General features: G+C 45.4%; 1 protein-coding gene across 1 annotated transcript in view; it reads right to left on the bottom strand.

Annotated features, from left to right (window-relative positions):
- galntl6 (polypeptide N-acetylgalactosaminyltransferase like 6) overlaps positions 1-24925 on the bottom strand; it is a 1388519-nt gene that overhangs the window by 92149 nt on the left and 1271445 nt on the right. The window contains exon 11 of the mRNA XM_068028772.1: positions 9662-9778. Within this exon, the coding sequence (XP_067884873.1) occupies positions 9662-9778 (117 nt within the window). The remainder of the gene's footprint in view (positions 1-9661; positions 9779-24925) is intronic.

The raw sequence follows: 24925 nt of genomic DNA, 5'->3' as shown, positions 1-24925 counted from the left end.
CTGCCAGACCTGCTGAGTGAATCCAGCATTTCTTGTTTTTGTTTCAGATTTCCAGCATCCGCAGTATTTTGCTTTTATATAACTAGGGAAATAGAGAGAGCTTTAAACTAAATAGGGGGAAGGGATCACGTTGGGGAAGATTGAATAAATTAGAGGGAAATGAGAAGGCAATACATCAAGGTAGCAATAAAGGTAATGATGATCAGAGTATGGCAAGAAGGGACAATGATTGCAAACCTAAGAGTGTGCCAGCAGATAGGGCCAGAGTTTACAAAAATAGTAAAAAAAAACAGAATTAAGGCCTCTGTATCTGAATGCCTGCAACATTTGCAATAAAACAGATGAATTGTCAGCTCAAATAGAAATTCATATGTATGTCCGGATAGCCATTACAGAGACAGGGCCAGAAGGAAACCAAAGCTGGGATTTGAATATCCTCGGGTACTTGACATTCAGGAAGGACAGGAAGCTGGGAAAAGGCGGTGGCTAGCTCTGTTAGTTACATGCGAAGATATGAATATACGAACTCGGAGCAGGAGTTGGCCACTCGGCCTTTTGAGCCTGCTCCTCCATTCAATAAGTTCATGGCTGAACTGATTACACCACATTTCCACCTACCCCTGATAACCTTCCACCCCCTTGCTTATCAAGAATCTATCTACCTCTGCCTTAAAAATATTCAAAGACTCTGCTTCCACCACCTTTTGAGGAAGAGAATTCCAAAGACTCACAACCCTCTGTGAGAAAAAATTTCTCCTCATCTCTTCTCAAATGGGCCACCCGTTATTTTTAAACAGTGACCCCTAGTTCTAGATTCTCCCACAAGGGGAAACATCCTTTCCACATCTACCTTGTCAAGAACCTTCAGGATCTTACACGCTTCGATCAAGTCGCCTCTTACCCTTCTAAATTCCAGCAGATACAAGCCCAGCCTGTCCAATCTTCCCCCATAAGACAGCCCGCCCATTCCAGGTATTCATCTAGTAAACCTTCTCTGTACTGCCTCCAATGCATTTACATTCTTCCTTCAATAAGGAGACCAGTACTGTACACAGTACTCCAGATATGGTCTCACCAATGCCCTGTGTAGCTGAAGCATAACCTCCCTACTTTTGTATTCAATTCCCCTCATGATAAATGATAACATTCTATTAGCTTTCCTAATTACGTGCTGTACCTGCATGCTAACCTTCTGCGATTCATGCACTAGGACACCCAGATCCCTCTGCATCTCAGAGCTCTGCAATCTCTCACCATTTAGATAATATGCTTCTCTTTATTCTTCCTGTCAAAGTGGACAATTTCACACTTTCCCATATTATACTCCATTTGCCAGGTCTCTGCCCTCTCACTTAACCTATCTGTATGCCTTTGTAGCCCCCTTATGTCCTCTTCAAAAGTTACTTTCCTACCTATCTTTGTGTCATCAGCAAATTTAGCTACCATACCTTCGGTCCCTTCATCTAAGTCATTTATATAAAATGTAAAATGTTGAGGCCCCAATTAAAGAGGGCTGTCGTGAGAGAGGACCTATGTTCTAAAGATCAAGATGTCGAATCAGTTTGGATGGAACTAAGAAACAGCAAGAGGCAGAAAACATTGGTCGGAGTTGTTTATAGACCACCAAACAGCAGTGGTAATGTAAAGCACAATAGAAATCAGGAAATTAGAGGTGCATGTAACAAGGGTAATACAGTAATCATGGGGGATTTCAATCTATATATAGACTGGGTGAACATTATTGGTACTAATGTTGTGGAGGACAAATTCTTGGACTGGTATGTGAGATGGTTTTCTAGAGCAGTATGTTGAGGAACCAACGAGGGTTTTCGATCTGGTATTGTGCAATGAAAAAGGGCAAATTGATAACTTGTTGTAGAGAAGCCTTTAGGAAAGAGTGACCATAATATGATAGAATTTTACATTAAGTTTGAAAGTGATGTAGTTCAATCAGAAACTAGGGTCTTAAACAAAGCAAAGGAAACTATGAAGGTATGAGGGGCAAATTGACTATGGTGGACTATGAAACTACATTAAAAAATATGATGGTAGACAGGCAATGGCTAACATTTAAAGAACTAATACATAGTTTGTAACAATAATATATTTCTTTAATGCACAAAAACCCAGCAAGGAAAGTGTTCTAACCGTGGCTAACGGAAGAAATCAAGGATTACATTAGAGCAAAGGAAGAGGAGTATAAAGTTGCCAAAAAATGGCAAGCCTGAGAATTGGGAGCATTTCAGAATTCTGCAAAGGAGGACCAAGAAAAAGAATAAGAAAGGGAAAATAAGATTATGGGAGTAAACTAGTGAGAAACTTAAAAATGGGCTGTTAAAGCTTCTATAGGTATGTAAAAAGGAAAAGATTAGCAAAGACAAATGTGGGTCGATTACAAGTGAAGTCAGGAGAATTTATAATGGGGATGAAGGAAATGGCAGAGAAACTAAACAAATACTTTGTGTTTGTTTTCACGGAGGAAAATACTATAAACTCCCAGAAATAATGGACTAGTGTAAATGAATAACTGCAAGATATTAATATTAGTAAAAAAAAAGTACTAGAGACATTATTGGGACTTAAAGTAGATAAATCCCCTGGACCATGATCTACATCCCAGAGTGTTGAAAGAGTTGGCTGTAGAGATAATAGATGCATTGGTGGTCATCTTTCAAAATTCTATAGACTCTGAAATGTTTCCTGCAGATTGGAAGGTGGCAAATGTAACCCCACCATTTAAGAAAGAAGGGAGAGAGAAAACAGGGAACTACAGACCTATTAGAAGGTCAGTTGTACGGAAAATGCTAGAATCTATAATAAAGGACGTGGTAACTGGACACTGAGAAAATAGTGGTAGGATTGGGTTGGATTTATGAAAGGGTAATCATGTTTAACAAAACTGTTGGATGTTTTTGAGGATATAACTAGCAAAATAGATAAGGGGGAACCGATGAATTTAGATTTTCAGAAAGCTTTTGATAAGCTCCCATACAAGAGGTTGGTAAACAAAAATTAGAGCACATGGGATTGGGGGAAATATACTGGCATGGATTCAGAGCTGATTAATGGACAGAAAATAGAGAGTAGGCATAAATGGGTAATTTTCAGATTGGCAGGCTGTGACTACTCGGATACCGCAAGGATAAGTGCTTGGGCCCCAGCTATTCACAATCTATATCAATGATTTGGATGTGGGGATTAAATGTAATGTTTCCAAGTTTGAGGATGACACAAAACTAGGTGGAAGTCTGCATTGTAAGGAGGATGCAAAGACACTTCAAGGGGATTTGGAGAGGCTAAGCGAAAGGGAAAAAATTTGGCAGATGGAATACAATGTGGAGAAATGTGAGGTTATCCACTTTGGTAGGAAAAACAGAAATACAGAGTATTTCTTAAATGCTGAGAGGCTGGGAAGTGTTGAATTTCAAAGGGACTTGGGTGTCCTTGTTCATGAGTCACTGAAATCTAACATGCAGGTACAGCAAGCAATTAAGAAGGCAAACCTGCAGACAAGGGTGGTGCTGTTGTTGTATGGCGCACCGACCTCTACCTTGCAGAAGCTCAACACCAACTCACAGACACTTCTTCCTACCTCCCTCTGGACCATGACCCCACCACCAAACATCAAGCCACGGTCCAAAGGACTGTCACTGACCTCATCTCCTCTGGAGATCTTCCCTCTACAGCTTCCAACCTCATAGTCCCGCAACACCAGACAGCCCGCTTCTACCTCCTTCCTAAAATCCACAAACAGGACTGACCCGGCAGACCCATTGTGTCAGCCTGCTCCTGCCCCACTGAACTTATTTCTTCCTATCTTGACTCTATCTTTTCTTCGCTGGTCCAGTCTCTTCCCACCTACATCTGTGACTCTTCTGACGCCCAACGTCATTTTGACAATTTCCAGTTTCCTTGTCCCAACCGCCTCCTCTTCACTATGGACGTCCAATCGCTCTACACCTCCATCCCCCACCAGGATGGTTTGAGGGCCCTCTGCTTCTTCCTGGAACAGAGGCCCAACCAGTCCCCATCCACCACCTCCCTGCTCCGCCTGGCTGAACTTGTTCTCACATTGAACAAATTCTCCTTCAACTCCACGCACTTCCTTCAAGTAAAAGGTGTCACTATGGGTACCCGCATGGGTCCTAGTTATGCCTGTCTTTTTGTGGGACATGTCGAGCATTCTTTCTTCCAGTCCTACTCAGGCCCTCTCCCCCAACTCTTTTTCCGGTACATTGATGACTGTACCGGTGCCGTTTCCTGCTCCCGCCCCGAACTGGAAAACGTTATCAACTTTGCTTCCAATTTCCACCTTTCTCTCACCTTTACATGGTCCATCTCTGACACTTCCCTTCCCTTCCTCGACTTCTCTGTCTCCATCTCTGGGGATAGGTTGCCTACTAATATTCATTATAAGCCCACCGACTCCCACAGCTACCTCGACTACACTTCTTCACACCCTACCTCCTGTAAGGACTCCATTCCATTCTCCCAGTTTCTCTGTCTCCGACGCATCTGCTCTGATGATGCTACCTTCCATGACGGTGCTTCTGGTATGACCTCCTTTTTCTTCAACCGAGGATTCCCCCCCTCTGTTGTTGACAGGGCCCTCAACCGTGTCCGGCCCATTTCACGCACCTCTGCCCTCAACCCTTCCCCTCCCTCCCAGAACTGTGACAGGGTTCCCCTTGTCCTCACTTTCTACCCCATCAGCCTCCATATCCAAAAGATCACCTCCAGCGTGATGCCATTACCAAATGCACCTTCCCCTCCCTTCCCCTGTCAGCATTCCGAAAGGATCGTTCCCTCTACGACACCCTGGTCCACTCCTCCATTACCCCCACCACCTCATCCCCGTCCCATGGCACTTTCCCCTGCAATCACAGGAGGTGTAATACCTGCCCATTTACCTCCTCTCTCTTCACTATCCCAATCCCCAAACACTCCTTTCAGGTGAAGCAGCGATTTACTTGTACTTTTTTCAATGTAGTATACTGTATTCGCTGCTCACAATGTGGTCTCCTCTACATTGGGGAGACCAAGCGCAGACTGGGTGACCGCTTTGCGGAACACCTCCACTCAGTCCGCAAGCAGGACCCTGAGCTTCCGGTTGCTTGCCATTTCAACACTCCCCCCTGTTCTCATGCTCACATCTCTGTCCTGGGATTGCTGCAGTGTTCCAGTGAACATCAACGCAAGCTCGAGGAACAGCATCTCATCTACCGATTAGGCACACTACAGCCTGCCGGACTGAACATTGAGTTCAATAATTTCAGAGCATGACAGCCCCCCATTTTACTTTCATTTTTAGTTATTTTTTCTTTTTTTCTTTTTTACATTTTTTACAATCTTTCTTTTTTTTGCATTTATTTCATTTCATCTTAGTTTGTTCAGTTTGCTTACCCACTGTTTTTTTTCATGTTTGCACTTGCTGCTGTTCAATCTTCAGTCCGTTAACACCTTATCTGTACTAATGCTTTGTCTTTCAACACACCATTAACATATTGTTTGCCTTTGCTCCATGACCTTTTGGTCAGCTATGTGGCCTTGTCCAATCTACACCTTCCCCTTTGTTATCTCTTGCCCCACCCCCACCTCACTTGCTTATAACCTGTGACCTTTCTAATATTTGTCAGTTCCGAAGAAGGGTCACTGACCCGAAACGTTAACTCTGCTTCTCTTTCCACAGATGCTGCCAGACCTGCTGAGTGGTTCCAGCATTTCTTGTTTTTATTTCACATTTCCAGCATCCGCTGTATTTTGCTTTTATTTAAGAAGGCAAATGGTATGTTTCCCTTCATTACAAAAGGATTTGAGTAAAGCAGTAAAGATATCTTACTGCAATTATATAGAGCCTTGGTGAGACTGCATCTGGAGTGTAGTTTTCGTCTCCTTACCTCAGAAAATATATACTTGCCATAGAGGGAGTGCAATGAAGGCTCACCAAACTAATTCCTGGGATGGAGGGATTGTCCTATGAGGAAAGATTAAATAGACTGGGCCTTTATTCTCTGCAGTTTAGAAGAATGAGAGGAGATCTCATTCAAACATACAACATTCTTACAGAACTCGACAGGGTTAATGCAGGAAGGATGTCTTCCCTGTTTGGGGAGTCCAGAACCGGGGGACCCAGTCTCAGAATAAGGGGTAGGCCATTTTTGACTGAGATGAGGAGGAATTTCTTCACTCCGAGGGTGGTGAATCTTTGGAATTCTCTATCCCAGAGGACTGTGGAGACTCAGTCACTGAGTATATTCAAGAGAGAGATTGATAGATTTCTAGATATTAAAGATATCAAGGGATATGGGAATAGTGCGGGAAAATGGTGTTGAGGTAGAAGATCAGCCATGATCTAGCTGAATGGCAGAGTGGGTTAGAGGGGCTGAATGGCCTACTCCTGCTCTTTATTTTATTTTTTATTTAGAGATACAGCACTAAAACAGGCCCTTCGGCCCACCGAGTCTGTGCTGACCATTAACCACCCATTTATACTAATCCTACACTAACCCCACATTCCTACCACATCCTCACCTGTCCCTATATTCCCCTACCACCTACCTATACTAGGGGCAATTTCATAATGGCCAATTTACCTATCAACCTGCAAGTCCTTGGCTGTGGGAGGAAACCCACACAAACACAGGGAGAACTTGCAAATTTCACACAGGCAGTACCTGGAATTGAACCCGGGTCGCTGGAGCTGTGAGGCTGCGGTGCCAACCACTGCGCCGATGTGCCGCCCTCATTTCCTAGGTTCCTACTTTCTTATAACTCAATGTTGATTTGGTACAGTGTTTAGGGTGGACCATTGGCAAGGAATGCATTTTTTCCACAGAGTATCTTGAGCTCCATAAAGTCAGCAGATGGGAGGGTGCATAGACTGTAGAACGTTTTATTATGTCCAGAGCTTTGTGAATTGGTTTCAATGAGAGTGGGATGTGAAAGGAGACCAGATTTTAATGAAAGCTGCCATTATAATGGTGGAGCGTGACAGCCACTTGCTGATTCATTGGGTTGGATTTTACTGCAGGCTTCGGGACCCCGACGGCAGGACCAAATAGGGGTCTGAGCCCACACTTGCTGGCAGTGGGACCAGCTCAGCAATCTTCAGGGAGGTGGCCTCTTAATTGGTTGCCTCCAGGCTTGCGGTCCAATTAAGGATAGCAGGCGGGAGGTAGATGCAGGCGGCCCAATCAATGGTTGGGAAAGGTGAGCACTACTGAGGCTAGTTGGGGATTGAGACGGAGAGGTAAGTAAAATAATTAAGCTCAGAGGGGCCAAGACTATTGGGTCCACGGGGGTGACCTTTCTGCCTGTGGTCCCGCCTTTGGGGGATGGAGCCTCCAGCTTAATGACAGTTCTAAAGAGTGTGCAGGAATAGAGGGACTTGGGGGTGCATGTGGCAGGACATATTGAGAGAGTGGTTCGTAAAGCGTATGGAATCTTGGGCTTCATAAATAGAGGCATGGAGTACAAAAGCAGGGAAGTTATGTTGAACCTTTATAAAGCTCTGGTTCGGCCCCAACTGGAGTATTGCATCCAATTCTGGTCACCACACTTCAGAAAGGATGTGAGGGTCCTTGAGAGAGTGCTGAGGAGATTTACCAGAATGGCTCCATGGATGGAGGATTTTGGTTGGCAAGGTTAGGTTGAAAAGCTGGGTTTATTCTCCTTAGAACAAAGGAGATTGAGGGGAGATTTAATAGAAGTGTATAAGATTATGACAGGCTTAAATAAGTTAGACAAGGAAAATCTGTTCCCATTAACAAATGGTACAAGGACCAGGGGACACAGATTGAAAATTTTGGGCAAAAGATGTAGGGAGAATATGAGGAAGCACCTTTTTACATAGCAGGTGAGAATGACCTGGAACTCACTGCCCACCAGGGTGGTGGAAGTGGAGATGATCAATGACTTCAAGAAGAAATTGGATGGCCACTGGAAGGAAATAGACTTGCAGGGCTATGGGGATCGAGCCAGGGAGTGGGACTGACTGCATAGCTCTGTAGAGAGCCGGCATGGACTCGATGGGCCAAATGGCCTCCTTCTGTGCCATAAATGACTCTATGACTCCACGAAGCTGGCAGCCTCTCCACATGGCGGGGGTGTGGTGCCACTCCACCACCAGAAAAATGCCAGCGGAACTGGGAAAATAGCCCTTAATAGGGCCTTTAGTTATTTAAATTGGCTTTTTTTTTTATTCGTTCATGGGATGTGGGCGTCGCTGGCCAGGCCAGCATTTATTGCCCATCCCTAATTGCCTTTGAGAAGGTGGTGGTGAGCTGCCTTCTTGAACCGCTGCAGTCCATGTGGGTAGGTACACCCACTGTGATTGACTTCGTAGCGGTTAGATACAACTGAGTGGCTTGCTAAGCCATTTCAGAGGGCATGTAAGAGTCAAACACATTGCTGTGGGTCTAGAGTCACATGTAGACCATACCAGGTAAGGACAGCAGATTTCCTTCCCTAAAGGACATTAGTGAACCAGATGGATTTTTACAACAATTGGCAATAGTTTCATGGCTATCATTAGATCATCTTTTTAATTCCAGATTCATTAATTGAATTCAAATTTCACCTTCTGCTGTGGTGGGATTCGAACCTATGTCCCTAGAGCATTAGCCTGGGTTTCTGGGTTACTAGGCCAGTGATAATACCACTACGCCACCGCCTCCCCACCACTGCCTTTGTTTGGTGGGTAGCCAATCACCATCCTGTCCTGCCATTGGGAAACTTACCCGGTGACAAGATTGAGTTGGGGAGCCATCCTGGCCCACACCCACCCTCCCCACCTCCTGGCCCTCCACCCCGGGGCCAGGAATATCCTGCCCTGAAAACACAGGGTCGGAGCATTTCTATGATTTCAGAGCATTTCTATGATTCAGTTGGATGCTAATGCAGCTTTTGGGAAGGGGAGGTGGGGGGGAAATAGAGGAAACTACCTGGGGACCTGTGTCTCAGAAGGAAAGGATTGCATTTGTCTAGCTCCTTTTACAAGCTTGAGACATCTTAAAGTGCTTTACAGCCAATTGAATAAAAGTGTAGCAAATGCAGCATTCAATTCACACACAGCAATCTCCCACAAGCAGCAAAGTGCTAATGATCAGATAATCTATTTTAATGATGGCAGTTGAAGGATAAATATTGGCCAGAAATCAGGGAGAACCCTTCAGACTTCCATTCCTTTTACAATCAGCAGGTTTTTAACACCCATCCTTGGCAGCATCTAACAGTTACTTCTCGATCTATTTAAATAACAACACCAAAACCACCTTGCATTCATATAGCGCTTTTAATGTAGTAAAGTGTCCCAAGGTGCTACACAGGAGTGTTGTCAAACAAAACATGACGCCATGCCACTTAAGGAGATATTAAGACAGGTGGAGGTAGGTCTTAAAGGCAGAGAGAGAGCTAGAGAGATTTAAGGAGGGAACTCCAAAGCTTAGGGCCTAGACAGCTGAAAGCATGGTTGTCGATGATAAAGCGATTAAAATAGGGGATGCGCAAGAGGGCAGAATTGGTGGAGTTATAGGGCTGGAGGAGTTTATTTCACCTTCTCCAGTGCTGCTTTCGTTGATGATAGTGCCCTGCACTACGAAGCCGGACCCTTTCCCCTTAGGTTTCTCGATGATAAAAGAGCCACAACTAAACTTTGTGGTACCTGCTCATGTGACCAGGTGCGCTCTGAGCCATCCTTGATGCAGACGTCCAGTCTCAGCTCTGCTCCTGTCGCTCCGTGTTTACTGTCCACACATCGGTTAGTAGCAACATTGCGGATCTGGAACAAACAACACCAGCATTTTCTTTATTTCAACTTAAATGTTGTCCTCATTAACAACAGGCAGTGCACTCCGAAAGAAAGTAACTCTCTGTATTTGAAGTGGCTTTGTGACATTCCAACTGCTTTATAGGGCGTTATAAGAATGCAAATCATTGAAACTTACACCACAGAAGGAGGCCATTCGGCCCATCGTGTCTGGGCTGGGTCTTTGGAAGAGCTATCTAATCAGTGCCATTCCCTTCTCTTTCCCCATATCCCTGCAAATCATTTCCATTTCAAATATATATCCAATTTCCCTTTGAATGTTACTAAGGAATCTGTTCTCACCACCCTTTCAGAAGGTGCATTCCCAGATCATAACAAGTTGCTGTGTGTAAAAAGTTCCCTTTATCTCCCCTCTGACTCTTTTACCTCAATGGGAGGCAATAGGTCTGTTCTAATGAAAGGCCATCAACTTGAAATGTTAACTCTGTTTTTGTCTCATGAACATTTCCAGCATTTTCTGTTTTTATTGCAGATTTCCAGCATCTGCAGTATTTTGCTCTGATAAATAAAGAGAGAACTTGCATCAGGATGTCTCAGAGCACTTTCCAGCTGTTGAAGTACTTTTCAAGTGTAGTCACTGTTGTAACATTGGAAACGAGGCAGTCAATTTTCACACAGCAAGCTCCCACAAAGAACAATGTGATAATGACCAGATAATCTGTTTTTAGTGATGAAGGCTGAGGGATGAATATTGGCCGGGGCACCAGGAAGAACTCCCCTGCTTTTCTTCTTCTTTATCGTTCCACGTGATCTTTTACGCCCACTTGAGAAGACAGACGGACCCTTGCTTTAATGTCTCATCCGAAAGATGTTGCAAAGATGTTGTACAGCTCTCCCTCAGTACTCCACTGCTGCAGAAATGCAGCAAGACCTGGACAATATCAGGCTTGGATGATATGTGGCAAGTAACATTCACGCCACACAAGCGCCAGGCACTGACTATCGCAAATGAGAGAGAATATAACCATCTCCCCTCGACATTCAATGGCATTACCATTGCAGATTCCCCCACTATCAACATCCTAGGGGCTACCATTGACCAGAAACTGAACTGGAGTAGCCATATAAATACCGTGGCTACAAGAACAGGTCAGAGGCTAGGAATCCTGCGGTGAGTAACTCACCTCCTGACTCCCCAAAGCCTGTCCACCATCTACAAGGCTCAAGTCAGGAGTGTGATGAAATACTCTCCACTTGTCTGGATGGGTGCAGCTCCGACAGCACTCAAGAAGCACGACACCATCCAGGACAAAGAAGCCCGCTTGATTGGCACCCCATCCACAAACATTCACTCCCTCCACCACTGACGCACAGTGGCAGCAGTGTGCACCATCTACAAGATGCACTGCAGCAATGCACCAAGGCTCCTTAGACAGCACCTTCCAAACCCGCGACCTCTACCAACTAGAAGTACAAGGGCAGCAAATGCATGGGAACACCAGCACCTGCCAGTTCCCCTCCAAGTCACACACCATCCTGACTTGGAACTATATCACTGTTCCTTCACTGTCTCTGGGTCAAAATCCTGGAACTCCCGTCATTTTCCGGGTGAAAGGTCCCTTTGAAATGTACTGCACCCTCCTGGGATGGAGGACACCGAACGGTTCTCATGCACTTGCTAAAGATCCATTACCAGAAGCCAAGTGAAGCGAGTGAGCACATGCAATGATCACTTGACTGGGTCAACTTAGAACAATGGATACTTGGTGCACACATTGTCTTGTTTTGGTTGGCTGATGTTGCAGTCACTGCCTGTGTTCTGAGGAACTTGGATCACTCTCAATGCTTCAGCAAATGTTTCTGGGGCATTGGGAGAGAATCCATAAACCAGGGAGGGGGAAATTCCATCAGGAAAATTGTAAGCATATTCTTTTAGCATGCTTCATTAGATGCAGTGACTGTGGAAAATTTTCTTTCTTATGTTTACAATGCTGCTAACATGGAGCAGCCAAAGAAAATCCCCCTCACCCTCCACGGTGCTACAGGTATATTATTGGGCATGCCCTTCCTTTGCATAGAAACTGGAGGCTTAATGAGTGTTGTGCAGGCTCTAACCACTGACAGACAAAAAGCAGGACAAATCCAATCCGTCCAATTACTGCCCCATCAGTCTACTCTCAATCACCAGCAAAGTGATGAAAGATGTCACTGACAGTGCTATCAAGTGACACTTATTCAGCAATAACCTACTCATCGATGCTTGGTTTGGCTTCTGCCAGGTCCACTTGGCTCCAGACCTCATCACAGCCTTGGTCCAAGCATGGACAAAAGAGGTGAATTCCAGAGGTGAGGTGAGAGTGAATGCCTTTGACATCAAGGTAGCATTTGACCCCGTGTGACATCAAGGAGCCCTAGCAAAATTGAAGTCAATGGGAATCGGGGGAAAACTCTCCACTGGCTGGAGTTAGACCGAGCACAACAACAACTATATATAATTGACTTGGATCTTGGAATACAGAGGAGAATTTCAAAATTTGCCGATGATACCAAATGTGGAGGAGTGGCCAACAATAAGGATAATATGAACTGCATGCAACAGGATATAGATAGGCTAGCAGACTGGGCGGACAAGTGGCTGATGGAATTTAATACATAGAACTGTGAGGTGATGCATTTTGGCAGAAGGGAATACAGGCAATACAGATGGTGCACTTCTAAAGAGTGTGCAGGAATAGAAGGACCTGGGGGTGCATGTGCGTCGATCTTTGAAGGTGGCAGGACATATTGAGATAGTGGTTAGCAAAGCATATGGGATCTTGGGCTTCATAAATAGAGGCATAGAGTACAAAAGCAGGGAAGTTATACTGAACCTTTAAAAAGCTCTGGTTAGTCCCTAACTGGAGTATAGCATTCAGTTCCGGTCACCACACTTTAGGAGGGTCCTTGAGAGGTTGCAGAGGAGTTTTACCAGAGTTGTCCCAGGGACGGGGGATTTTAGTTCCAAGGTTAGTTTGGAAAAGCTGCTGTTGTTCTACTTGGAGGAAGGAGGTTGACACAGACTGAAGGTTTTGGGCAAGAGATGCAGGGGGAATGTAAGGAAGAACATTTTTACGCAGCGAGTGGTAATGACCTGGAACTCACTACCCATGAGGGTGGTGGAAGCAAAGGCAATCAATGATTTCAAAAGGAAATTGGATGGGCACTTGAAAGAAATGAACTTGCAGAGGGGAGGCGGTGGCATAGTGGAAATGTTGCTCGACTAGTAACCCAGAGCCCCAGGCTAATGCTCTGGGGACACGGCAGATGGTGGAATTTGAATTCAATTAATAAATCTGGAATTTTAAAAAAAGCTAGTCTAGTGGTGACCATGAAACCATTGTTGATTGTTGTAAAAACCCAACTGGTTCATGAATGTCCTTTAGGGAAGGAAATCTGCCAACCTTTCCTGGTCTGGACTACATGTGACACCAGACCCACAGCAATGTGGTTGACTCGAGATTGCCCTCTGAAATGGCCTAGCAAGCCACTCAGTTGTATCAAACCACTACAAAGTCTAAGAAGAGGAATGAAACCGGACAGACCACCCAGCATCAATCTAGGCACTGGAAAGGACAACGGCAAAACCAGCCCTGTCGACCCTGCAAAGTCCTCCTTACAAACATCTGGGGACTCGTGCTAAAATTGGGAGAGCTGTTCCACAGTCTGACATAGTCATACTCACGGAATCATACCTTGAAAACAATGTCGCAGTCACCATTCCCGGGTATGTCCTGCGCCACCAGCATGACAGACCTCCTAGAGCTGTCGGCATATGGGTATGCAGTTGGGAGGGTGTTGCCCTGGGAGTCCTCAACATTGACTGTGGAACCTGTGAAGTTTCATGGCATCGGGTCAAACATGGCAAGGAAACCTTCTGCTGATGACCATCTACCGCCCACCCACCCCTCGGCTGATGAATCAGTGCTTCTCCATATTGAACATTAATTGGAAGAAGCACTGAGGGTAGCAAGGGCAGAGAATATACTCTGGGTGGGGGACTTCAATGTCCATCATCAAGAGTGGCTCGGTAGCACCACTACTGACCGAGTCTTAAATAGCTGTTAGACTGGGTTTGCGGCAGGTGGTGAGGGAACCAAAAAGAGGGAATAACCTACTTGACTTCTTCCTCACCAAGCTTCCTGTCGCAGATGCATCTGTCCATGACAGTATTGGCGGGAGTGATCATCACACAGTCCCATCTTCACATTGAGGGTACCTACCATCTTGTGTGGCACTATCACCATGCCAAATGGGATAAATTTCGAACAGCTCTAACAACTCAAAACTGGGGATCCATGAGGTGCTGTGGGCCATCAGCAGCAGCAGAATTGTATTCAACTACAATCTGTAACCTCATGGCCGGACATATCCCGCACTCTACCATTACCATCAAGCCGGGGGACCAACTCTAGTTCAATGAAGAGTGCAGGAGGGCATGCCAGGAGCAGCACCAGGCATACCTCAAAATGAGTTGTCAGCTGGGTGAAGCTACAACACAGGACTACTTGCATGCCAAACAGCGGAAACAGCGTGCAATAGACAGGGCTAAGCACAACCAACTGATCAGATCTAAGCTCTGCAGTTCTGCCACCTCCAGTCATGAATGGTGGTGGACAATGAAACAACTGACAGAAGGAGGAGGCTCCACAAATATCCCCATCCTCAGTGATGGGGGGGCCCAGCACATCAGTGCAAAAGACAAGGTTGAAGCATTTGCATCCATCTTCAACCAGAAGTATTGAGTGGATGATCCATCTTGGCATCCTCCTGAGGTCCCCAGCAACACAGATGCCAGTCTTCAGCCAATCCAATTCACTCCACATAATATCAAGAAATGGCTGAAGGCAGTATATACTGCAAAGGCTATGGGCCACTGACAACCTTCTGGCATTAGCACTGAAAAATTGTGCTGCAGAACGAGCCGCGCTCCTAGCCAAGCTGTTCCAGTACAGCTACAACACTTGCATCTACCCGGCAATGTGGAAAATTGTCCAGGTATGTCCTGTCCAAAAACAAAGGACATACAACCCGGCCAATTACTGCCCATCAGTCTACTCCCCATCATCAGTAAAGTGATGGAAGGTGTCGTTGACAGGTCTATCAAGCGGCATTTACTCAGCAATAACCTGCTCAGTGACGCTCTGTTTTAGTTCCCCCAGGGCCACTCAGCTCCTGATCTTATTACAGCCTTGAGCTGAACTCCAGAGATGAGGTGAGAGTGACTGCCCTTGACATCAAAGCAGCATTTGAACGATTGTGGCATCAAGGAGCCCTAGCAAAACTGAAGTTAATGGGAATCAAGGGAAAAATCTTTGTTGGTTGGAGTCATACTAACACAAAGGAAACTTGTGATTGTTGGAGGTCAATCATCTCAGTCCCAGGACATCACTGCAGGAATTCCTCAGGGTAGTGTCCTAGGCCCAACCATCTTCAGCTGCTTCATCAATGATCTTCCCTCCATCATAAGGTCAGAAGACATGATGTTCGCTGATGATTGAATAATGTTCAGCACCATTTGCGACTCCTCAGATACTGAAGCAGTATCCATATGCAGCAAGACCTGGACAACATCCATGCTTGGGCTGATAAGTGGCAAGTAACATTCGTGCCAAATAAGAGCCAGGCAATGACCATCTAAAACAAGAGAGAATCTAACCATCTACCCTTGATGTTCAATGGCATTATCATTGCTGAATCCCCCACTATCAACATCCTTGGGGTCACCATTGACAAGAAACTGAACTGGACCAGCTACATACATGCTGTGGTTGCAAGAACAGGTCAGAGGCTGGGAATTCAGCAGTGAGTAACTCACCTCCTGACTCCCCAGTGCCTGTCTACCATCTACTTGGCACAAGTCAGGAGTGTGATGGAATACTTGCCTGGCTGGGTGCAGCTCCAACAACACTCAAGAAGCTCGACATAATCCAGGACAAAGCAGCCTGCTTGATTGGCACCCCATCCACCATCTTCAATATTCACAACCTCTACCACCCATGCACAGTGGCAGCAGTATGTACCATATTCAAGATGCACTGCAGCAACTCACCAAGGCGCCTTTGATAGCATCTTCCAAACCCGTGACCTCTACCACCTAGAAGGACAAGGGAAGCAGATGCATGGGAACGCTACCAACTGCACGCTCCCCTCCAAGCCACACACCATCCTGACTTGGAACTATATCGCCGTTCCTTCACTGTTGCTGGGTCAAAATCCTGGAACTCCCTTCCTAACAGTGCTGTGGGTGTACCTACACCCCAAGGACTGCAGCGGTTCAAGAAGGCAGCTGATCATCACCTTCTCAAAGGCAATTCGACGTGGGCAATAAATGCTGGCCTAGCCAGCGATGCCCACATCTTCTGAATGGATAAAATAAAAAGCTACGGGGATAGAGCAGGGGAATGGGACTGGCTGGATTGCTCTACAGAGAGCCAGCATGGACTCCATAGGCCAAATGGCTTCCTTCTATGCTGTAAATGACTATGAAGTTAGGTACTTATATTTATTAAAGCCCCTTTAACATTATATAAAGTCCCAAGATGCTTTACAGGAGCATTATAAAACAGAAAGTATGACACCGAGCCACAAAAGAGATTAGGTCAGTTCATCAAAAGCTTGGTCAAAGAGGTAGCTTTTAAGGAATGTCAAGTGAGGAAAGCGAGGTGCAGAAGTGGAGAGGTGTAGGGAGGGTATTCTGGTGCTTGGGGCCGAGGCAACTGAAGGCATGGCTGTCAATGGTGGAGTGATTTAAATCTGGGCTGTACAAGTGGCCGGAATTAGAGGAGTGCAGATATCTTGAAGGGTTGTGAGGCCGGAGGGGATTGGAGAGATAGTGAAGGGTGAGTCCATGGAAGGATTTGAAAACAAGGATGAGAATTTTAAAACAGGTTGTTGCTTGACTGGGAGCCAATGTAGGTTAGCGAGCACAGGAGTGATAGGGAACAGGACTTGGTGTGAGTTAAGACATGGAGAGCACAACTTTGGATGACCTCAACTTTTTGGAGAGCAGAATGTGGGAGACCAGCCAGGAGTGCATTGGAGTAGTTAAGTCCAGAGGCAATGAAGACATGAATGAGGGTTTCAGCAGCAGATGAGCTGAGACAAGGGTGAAGTCGGGCAATGTACCTGAGGTGGAAATAGGCACGAGTATAAGGTCATAAGCTCATTTTCAGGTCAAATGTGACTCCAAGGGTGTGAACTGACTGGCTTAATCTCAGACTGTTGCCAGGGAGAGGGATAGAGTCGGTAGCTAGGGAACGGAGTTTGGAGCGGGGACCAAAAACAATGGCTTCAATCTTCCCAATATTTAATTGGAGGAAATTTCTGCTCATCCAGTACTGGATGTCGGATAAGCGGCACAGTGGCGCAGTGGTTAGCACCGCAGCCTCACAGCTCCAGCGACCCGGGTTCAATTCTGGGTACTGCCTGTGTGGAGTTTGCAAGTTCTCCCTGTGTCTGCGTGGGTTTCCTCCGGGTGCTCCGGTTTCCTCCCACATGCCAAAAGACTTGCAGGTAAATAGGTAAATTGACCATTATAAATTGCCCATAGTATAGGTAGGTGGTAGGGAAATATAGGGACAGGCGGGGATGTGGTAGGAATATGGAATTAGTGTAGGATTAGTATAAATGGGTGGTTGATGGTCGGCACAGACTCGGTGGGCCGAAGGGCCTGTTTCAGTGCTGTATCTCTAACTAACTAACTTAGCAACAGTGGAAGAGTCGAGAGAAGTGGTGGTGAGGTAGAGCTGAGTGTCATCAGTGTACATGTGAAAACTAACACTGTGCTTTCAGACAATGTCGCCCAGGGGCAACATGTAGATGAGAAATAGGAGGGGGCCAAGGATAGATTTTTGAGGGACACAAGAGGTAACAGTGTGGGAACAGGAAGAGAAGCCATTACAGGTGATTCTCTGTCTACAATTAAATAAATAAGAATGGAACCTGGTAGAAACAGTCCCACCCAGCTGGATGACAGTGGAGAGGTGTTGGAGGAGGATGGTGTGATCAACTGTGTCAAATGGTGCAGACAGGTCGAGAAGGACAAGGAGGGAAAAGTTTACCTTTGTCACGGTCTCATAGCATGTCACTTGTGACTTCAATAAGAGCTGTTTTGGTACTGTGGCGGGGCAAAAACCTGATTGAAAGGATTCAAACATGGAATTCAGGGTAAGATGGAGTTGGAAGGTGACAACATGTTCAAGGACTTTGGAGAGGAAAGGGAGGTTGGAGATGGGGTGGTAGTTTGCAAGAGTGATGGGGTCAAGAGTTGTTTTTTCTGATGAGAGGGGTGATGACAGCAGATTTAAAGGTGAGAGGGACAACACCTGAAGTGAAAGCATCGTTTACACTACCGGCTAACATGGGGACCAGGAGAGGAAGTTGGGTGATCAGCAGTTTAGTGGGAATTGGATAGCACAAAAGAAGATTATTATGGTTGTTCGAGGCCAAGCATTGCAGGAGTTCCTCAGGGTAGTGTCCTAGGCCCAACCATCCTCAACTGCTTAATCAATGACCTTCTCTCCATCATAAGATCACAAGTAGAGACGTTCGCTGATGATTGCACTGTGTTCAGTACCATTTGCGACTCCTCAGATACTGAAGCAGTCCGTGTCCATATGCAACAAGAGTTGGATAACATTCAGGCTTGGTCTGATAAGTGGCAACTAACATTCACACCATACAAGTGCCAGGCATTGACCATCTCCAAAAAAGAGAATCTAACCATCTCCCGTTGATATTCTGTGGCATTACCATTGCTGAATCCCCCACTAGCAACATTCTGGGAGTTACCATTGACCAGAAACTTAACTGGACCAGCCATATAAATACTGTGGCTACAAGAGCAGGTCAGAGACTGGGAATTCCATGGCGAATAACTCACCTCCTGACTCCCCAAAGCCTGTCCACCATCTACAAGGCACAAGTCAGGAGTATGATGGAATATTCTCCACTGGCCTAGATGAATGTAGCTCCAACAATACTCAGAAAGCTCGACATAATCTGGGACAAAGCAACCCGCTTGATTGGCACCCCATGCATCACCTTAAACATGTACTCCCTCCACCACTGGTGCACAGTGGCAGCAGTGTGTGCCATATACAAGATGCACTGTAGCAACTCACCAAGCTGACTTCAACAGCACCTTCCAAACCTGCGACCTCTACCACCTAGAAGGACAAGGGCAGCGGACTCATGGGAACACCACCACCTGCAAGTTCCCCTCTAAGCCACATACCATCCTGACTTGGAACTGTATCACCATTCTTTCACTGTCACTGGGTCAAAATGCTGGAACTACCTTCCTGTGGGAGTATCCACACCAGATGGACTGCAACTTTTAAGCCAGTAACTCACTACTACATTCTCAAGGGCAATAAGGGATGGGCAACCAATGCTGGCCTTGCCAGCAAGACTCGCATCCCATGAAAGAATAAAAACAATCAGGGGAATGCAGTGAATATGCCTCAGTTTTCACATGTTGATACTGCAGCATTGCAAGTGAACTGCATTATCAGCCCCAATTAATTATGTAGTCAAGCTTATGATTTTATCTCAATTTTTTTCAAGGGGAATTGTCTTTGTGAATTTGTGCTTGGTTATTTTACTTTTGGTTCCAGGACTGAGATGAACTGTGTCATTTCCATCTCACTAATGTTACTTGCCCCAGCAAACTTTATATTTGCATATCACATTTTTTTGTAAAGAGGCAAACAAAAAAAATTGGCCAACATTTTAGAAATGACACATCTTCTGGTGTGGCCTTTTTGATAGCTGTCTTCGTTTATCACTCATTTCAGGGCTTTCTTCCAGCTATTTGACTCTGACTTGCCATTAACTATCTGAATGGCATTCAAGATATTCTGAGGCTTCACGGAGAGAAAGCTGCAGTTGTTTTAATGCATTTGACAGGAACATAAAGGGCATGTGGAGCAATTATAATGAAGTACATTGGCTATTGTGTCCCACCTGAGCCTTTGCCACTGATACGAAAAGCACAGAAGCTTCCCTGGCAACAGGAGCAGTTAATCTAGCAGACAGAGAGATGGCAACCCAGCCAAAGAGGTACAAAAAGAACTTGGGTGCCAAGACATCTGGAATGAAACAAAAGAAGAGAACAATTGTCTAAGGGAGTGAAATGGAATGAAGTCTCTAAAGGCATCCCAGAAGGGGAAACGTTTTGTGAATTAAAGAAGAATACTGCAGTCTGCAAAATGTTAATTCTTCAACTGAGCATCAATAACAGGTTGTGCACAAACAATTCCAGAATGATTTGAAGGCCAGGAATGAAAAGGCAGTAGAAGAAATGAGCATGAAGTTGCATAGTGTGACATTCGTAACAGAGGAATTAATGTGACTGTGTGCAACTTCTTCATTTGAAATATCTTCATGCCTTCATTCAAATAGCAGAGGAATTTCAAACAAATGCACAAATTATTAATATTGTGCAGCAACACTTCCACCCTTGTCAGCTGTAGCTCAGTACTGAGTGAGTGCTGCACTGTTGCAGGTGCTGTCCTTTGGATGAGATGTTAAATTGAGGATCCATCTGCCCTCTGAAGTCGATGCAAAATATCCCATAGCACTGTTTCGAAGAAGAGTAGAAGAGTTCTCCTCAGTGTCCCTCAACCACATCACTAAGACAGATTATCTGGTAATTATCACATTGTTGTTTGTGGAAGCTTGCTGTGCACAAATTGGTTGCTTTGCTTCCTACAATAAATGAGTGACTATACTTAAAAAGTACTTCATTGGCTGTAAAGTCCTGAGATTGTAAAAGGAACTATAAAAATACAAGTTCTTTGTTTCCCTAAAGAATAATAAGGACATAAATCTAAAACTGTCCTTTCACCACTCTCCTAGACAGTGCCATTAAAAATGAATAAATCATTGCCGTAAACGACAAAGCAGCAGCAAATGCAGAGGAACTTCTGAGAACTAAGACACTAATTAACAGTAATAAATTACAGGATTTGAGTTATTGCCACATCTTTTCTAATTGTGCTTTTAAATACCCTCTCCCTTAAATTATTAGCAATCCATGTTAGTCCTAGTTCAATGGCAATACTCTTGTCTCTGAGTTCGACAGTTGTGAGTTCAAGCTCTGCTCTATCAATCTCAGTTGATACTTTAGCACAATACTGAGGGACTGCAATATTGTTAGAGGTGTCATCTGTTGGATGAATGTTAAGCTGAGAGTTGTCTGGCTTCTCAGGTAAGATCCCATGGTATGATTCAAAGAACAGCTGGGGAGTCATCCTAGTGACCTGGCCAACATGTATACCTCACTTAACATCACTAAAGTAAATTATCTGGCCATTATATAACTGCTGCCTGTGGGAGTTTGCTGTGCACAAATTGACTGCTGTGTTTTCCTAAATTATATATTATATTTCCTACATTACAACAAGGACTGCACTTTCAAAATATGTTATTGGCTGTAAGACCCTTTGCAAAGTCCTGAGGGTGTGAAAGGCACGGAATAAATGAAAATCTTTCTTTCTTTCTTAACAGTGCCTGCCAATCTGACATGGAACCAGAAGCACAAGATGACAATCACTGCTGGGAGTCCATCGAAACCATGGTGCAGTATTGAAGAATTTTGCTTTTTTAATTGCTTCATTGATATTGAGGCACCGGAATGGATTGCAGTCAAAATGTGTAAGTTTCAAACTTGAGTCGCCTATCATTTATCCTTGGAACAAAAGCCAGTATCTGTCAGTAGCAGATACTGCAATGAAAAAATCTACTACATGAACATTAGGTACAAGTCACCCCTTGACATTGCTCCAAATTCTTATGCTTAAATAAATGCAATTCCCTTCACTGCTACGGAGTCATTTAAAATTACAGCTTGTTCCACAACGTGCTTGGTACAAGGAAGCTGAGTAAGCTGTTCCATTCCTGGGGAACCTCGCTGGAGATCTCCCTCAGGCTCACAGTTTGCTCGCTACCTCTCACTTGCTTTTCTCAGACAGTCCATCAATTGAAACCCACACGGTCACCAGGCTGCTCCTTTTCTTTTGCGTCATGCGCCATCTCTTTTGCTGGCATCATTCTACTCTCTCTCATTTCTGACAAAGGGTACCCACTCCCAATGTTAACTTGTGTTTCTTTCTCTTCCAGGCAGGAAATGACCATCTCTGTGCTCACACTGGCTATCTATTATTTCCAAGACGTCAGCATTTGTGGATTTTCTTTTCATCCCTTTTCCTGGCTCATTCTGCCATTGTATTTATCTGTTTCTCCCTCACTGTATCTATCTCTTTTTCTCAGCTTTTTTAAAATTCCTTCCTGGGATGTGGTGTTGCTGGCTAGGCCAGCATTTATTGCCCATCCCTAATTGCCCTTGAGAAGGTGGTGGTGAGCTGCCTTCTTGAACCGCTGCAGTCCATGGAATGTAGGCACACCAACAGTGCGTTAGGAAAGGAGTTCCAGGATTTTAACCCAGTGACAGTGAAGGAACGATGATATAGTTCCAAGTCAGGATAGTGTGTGGCTTGGAGGGGAACTTGCAGGTGGTGGTGTTCCCATGAGTCTGCTGCCCTTGTCCTTTTAGTTGATAGAGTTTACAGGTCTGGAAGGTGTTGTCGGAGAAGCCTTGGTGAGTTACTGCAGTGCATCTTGTAGATGGTACACACTGCTGTCACTGTGTGTCGGTGGTGGAGGGAGAAAATGTTGAAGGTGATGGATGGGGTGCATTTCAAGCGGGCTGCTTTGTCCTGGATGGTGTCGAGCTTCTTGAGTTTTGTTGGAGCTGCACCCATCCAGGCAAGTGGAGGGTATTCCATCACACTCCTGACTTGTGTCTTGTAGATGGTGGACAGGCAATGGGGAGTCAGGAGGTGAGTTACTCGCCACAGAATTCCCAGCCTCTGACCTCCTCTTACAGCCACAGCATTTATGTGGCTGGTCCAGTTCATCTGTCATTTGCTGTCTTTATTTATCACTTTGTCTCAATTTTGAAGGTTGTGAGTTGAAGTTACACTTTTGAGCACAAAATCCAGACTGACACTCCAGTGCAATACTGAGGGAGTGCTGCAATTTTGAACATGCTGTCTCTCGGAACAGAGTTTACAGCAAGATCCAGTCTGCCCTTTCAAGCGAGTGTAAAAGACCCAGGCACAATTTTGAAGAAGAGGAGAGTTCTCCCCATGTGTCTTGGCCAATATTTATTCTTCAATCAACATCACAGAAACATAGGGCCGGATTTTACCCTAGGCGGAAAGTCGTGAAAGTCAGTGGCGAACCCGCTTCCGCCTAGCCCGGGGATCCGTCCCGCATTTTACGGGTCTCCAGGCTTTAATTGTCCCGAGGCGGGACTTCCACCCACTTGAGGGAGGAAGTCCCTCCTCAGTGAGCTGTCGGCCAATCAGCGGGCCGGCAGCTCTTAGTCCCAGCAGTGCCACTGGGAGCAGTGACCACTGCTGGCACTGCAGCCCAGCGACGCCAGGAATTGTGGAGGGAAGGTAAGTAGGGGCATGCCTCACCAGGGCGATCAGTCCTTCATTGGTGAGGCTGGAGTGGTTGTTTGGGGGGAGGGGGGGCATCTTGGGTCCCGAGGATGGGTTGGGAGGCGGGGGCAGCCCACAATCGGGCACCCTGTACCTGATTGCCATGGCACCCCCCCACCCCTGGAACGTGGAAAGGCTGGCAGCTATTCATGGAGGTGGGCAAGGGCCCTTAAGTGGCTGTTAAGTGGTCACTTAAGGGCCTTGTTTGACCTTGGGCAGGCAGGCCATTTCCCACCCCCCGCCCGACGCCGTAAACTTGTCTGGAGGCGGAAGCGGGACAGTTAGGCCTCCCGGAGCCTGCCGTCCAATTTTACGCCGCCCCCCCCCCCCCCCCCACCATGCCACCATCTGACCCGCCAGGGTGGTGTAAAATTCAGCCCATAATATCTTCTGAATAATTCTTCTGAATGCTGTCACAACAGTGACCTCAAAAGTACCTCATTGGCTGTGAAGCGCTTTGGGATATCCTATAGGCTCTATAGAAATGCAAGTTCTTTCTTTTCTTTCATTCTGCCATTCTCTGCCTTTGTCTCTCTTCCTCCCTCTTTATTCGTCTGTCTGTGAATTAGTTCCATCTATGAACAGTTATGCCAGTGGTCACATACTTATTGGAAACAGTGACTAATGTGGAACTGATAACCTGGAGTTTCATCCAAGTGCTTTGTTGTCAAAGCACAATTTCATATAGATTACCTCCTAAAAATTTTGCCTGTGGTTAGTCACCTCACTGATTAAATTAAATAACTCTGAAAATATTGTTGAAATCTAAGTTTAGAAAGGATATCAGGAAGTTTTCCCTCAACTGCAAATGATCAACACATGGAATGAACTTCTGGGTTAGTGTAGGGGTGTCAAAAACCCTGGAATTAATTAATTAAGTTGTTTTTTATTCACTCATGGGATGTGAACATCACTGGCTCGGACAGCATTTATTGTCAGATTCATCAGAAAGATGAAAGGTCATCGACCCGAAATGTTAACTCTGTTTCTCTCTCCACGGATGCTGCCTGACCTGCTGAGTATTTCCAGTTATTTTAGGTCATCAATATAAGATAGTCTCGAACAAAACCATTAGGCAATTCAGGAGAAACGTCTTTACCCAGAAAGCGTTGTTAGAATGTGGAACTCACTACCACAAGGAGTAGTTGCGGAGAATAGCATAGATGCATTTAAGGGGAAGCTAGATAAGTAGATGACGGGGAAGAGGATCGAAGGCTATGCTGGTCGGGTAGATGAAGTGGGTTGTGAGGAGGTTCACGTGGCACATAAACACTAGCATGGAGAAGTGGGGCCGAATGGCCTGTTTCTGTGATGTACATTCTGTGTACTTTTCTGTAACTCTATGTCAAATGGCTTTCGTCAGCTATCTTTATTTCGTGATTTATTTTGTCCAAACTGGAATGCAGCAAATGGCTTCTCTTTATTGGATAAGCTTTTGTTTTAAAAGGTTCTGCCAGGAGCTGATTATCTGCGCAATGAATCAAACCTCTGCTGTGTTTGAGGCATTCTTTCACTTGTGGCTGAAGTACAGCTTTATGTGCAGGAGAGGGTGCTGTTTCACAAGCTGCTGAGACATAGACAAATCATAATATTACATTAGGTTTTGTTA

Source organism: Heterodontus francisci, chromosome 4 (assembly GCF_036365525.1).
Source record: "Heterodontus francisci isolate sHetFra1 chromosome 4, sHetFra1.hap1, whole genome shotgun sequence".
Classification (NCBI taxonomy): domain Eukaryota; kingdom Metazoa; phylum Chordata; class Chondrichthyes; order Heterodontiformes; family Heterodontidae; genus Heterodontus; species Heterodontus francisci.
The sequence above is the reverse complement of the archived record's forward strand: the minus strand, read 5'-3'. Positions and strand labels throughout refer to the sequence as shown.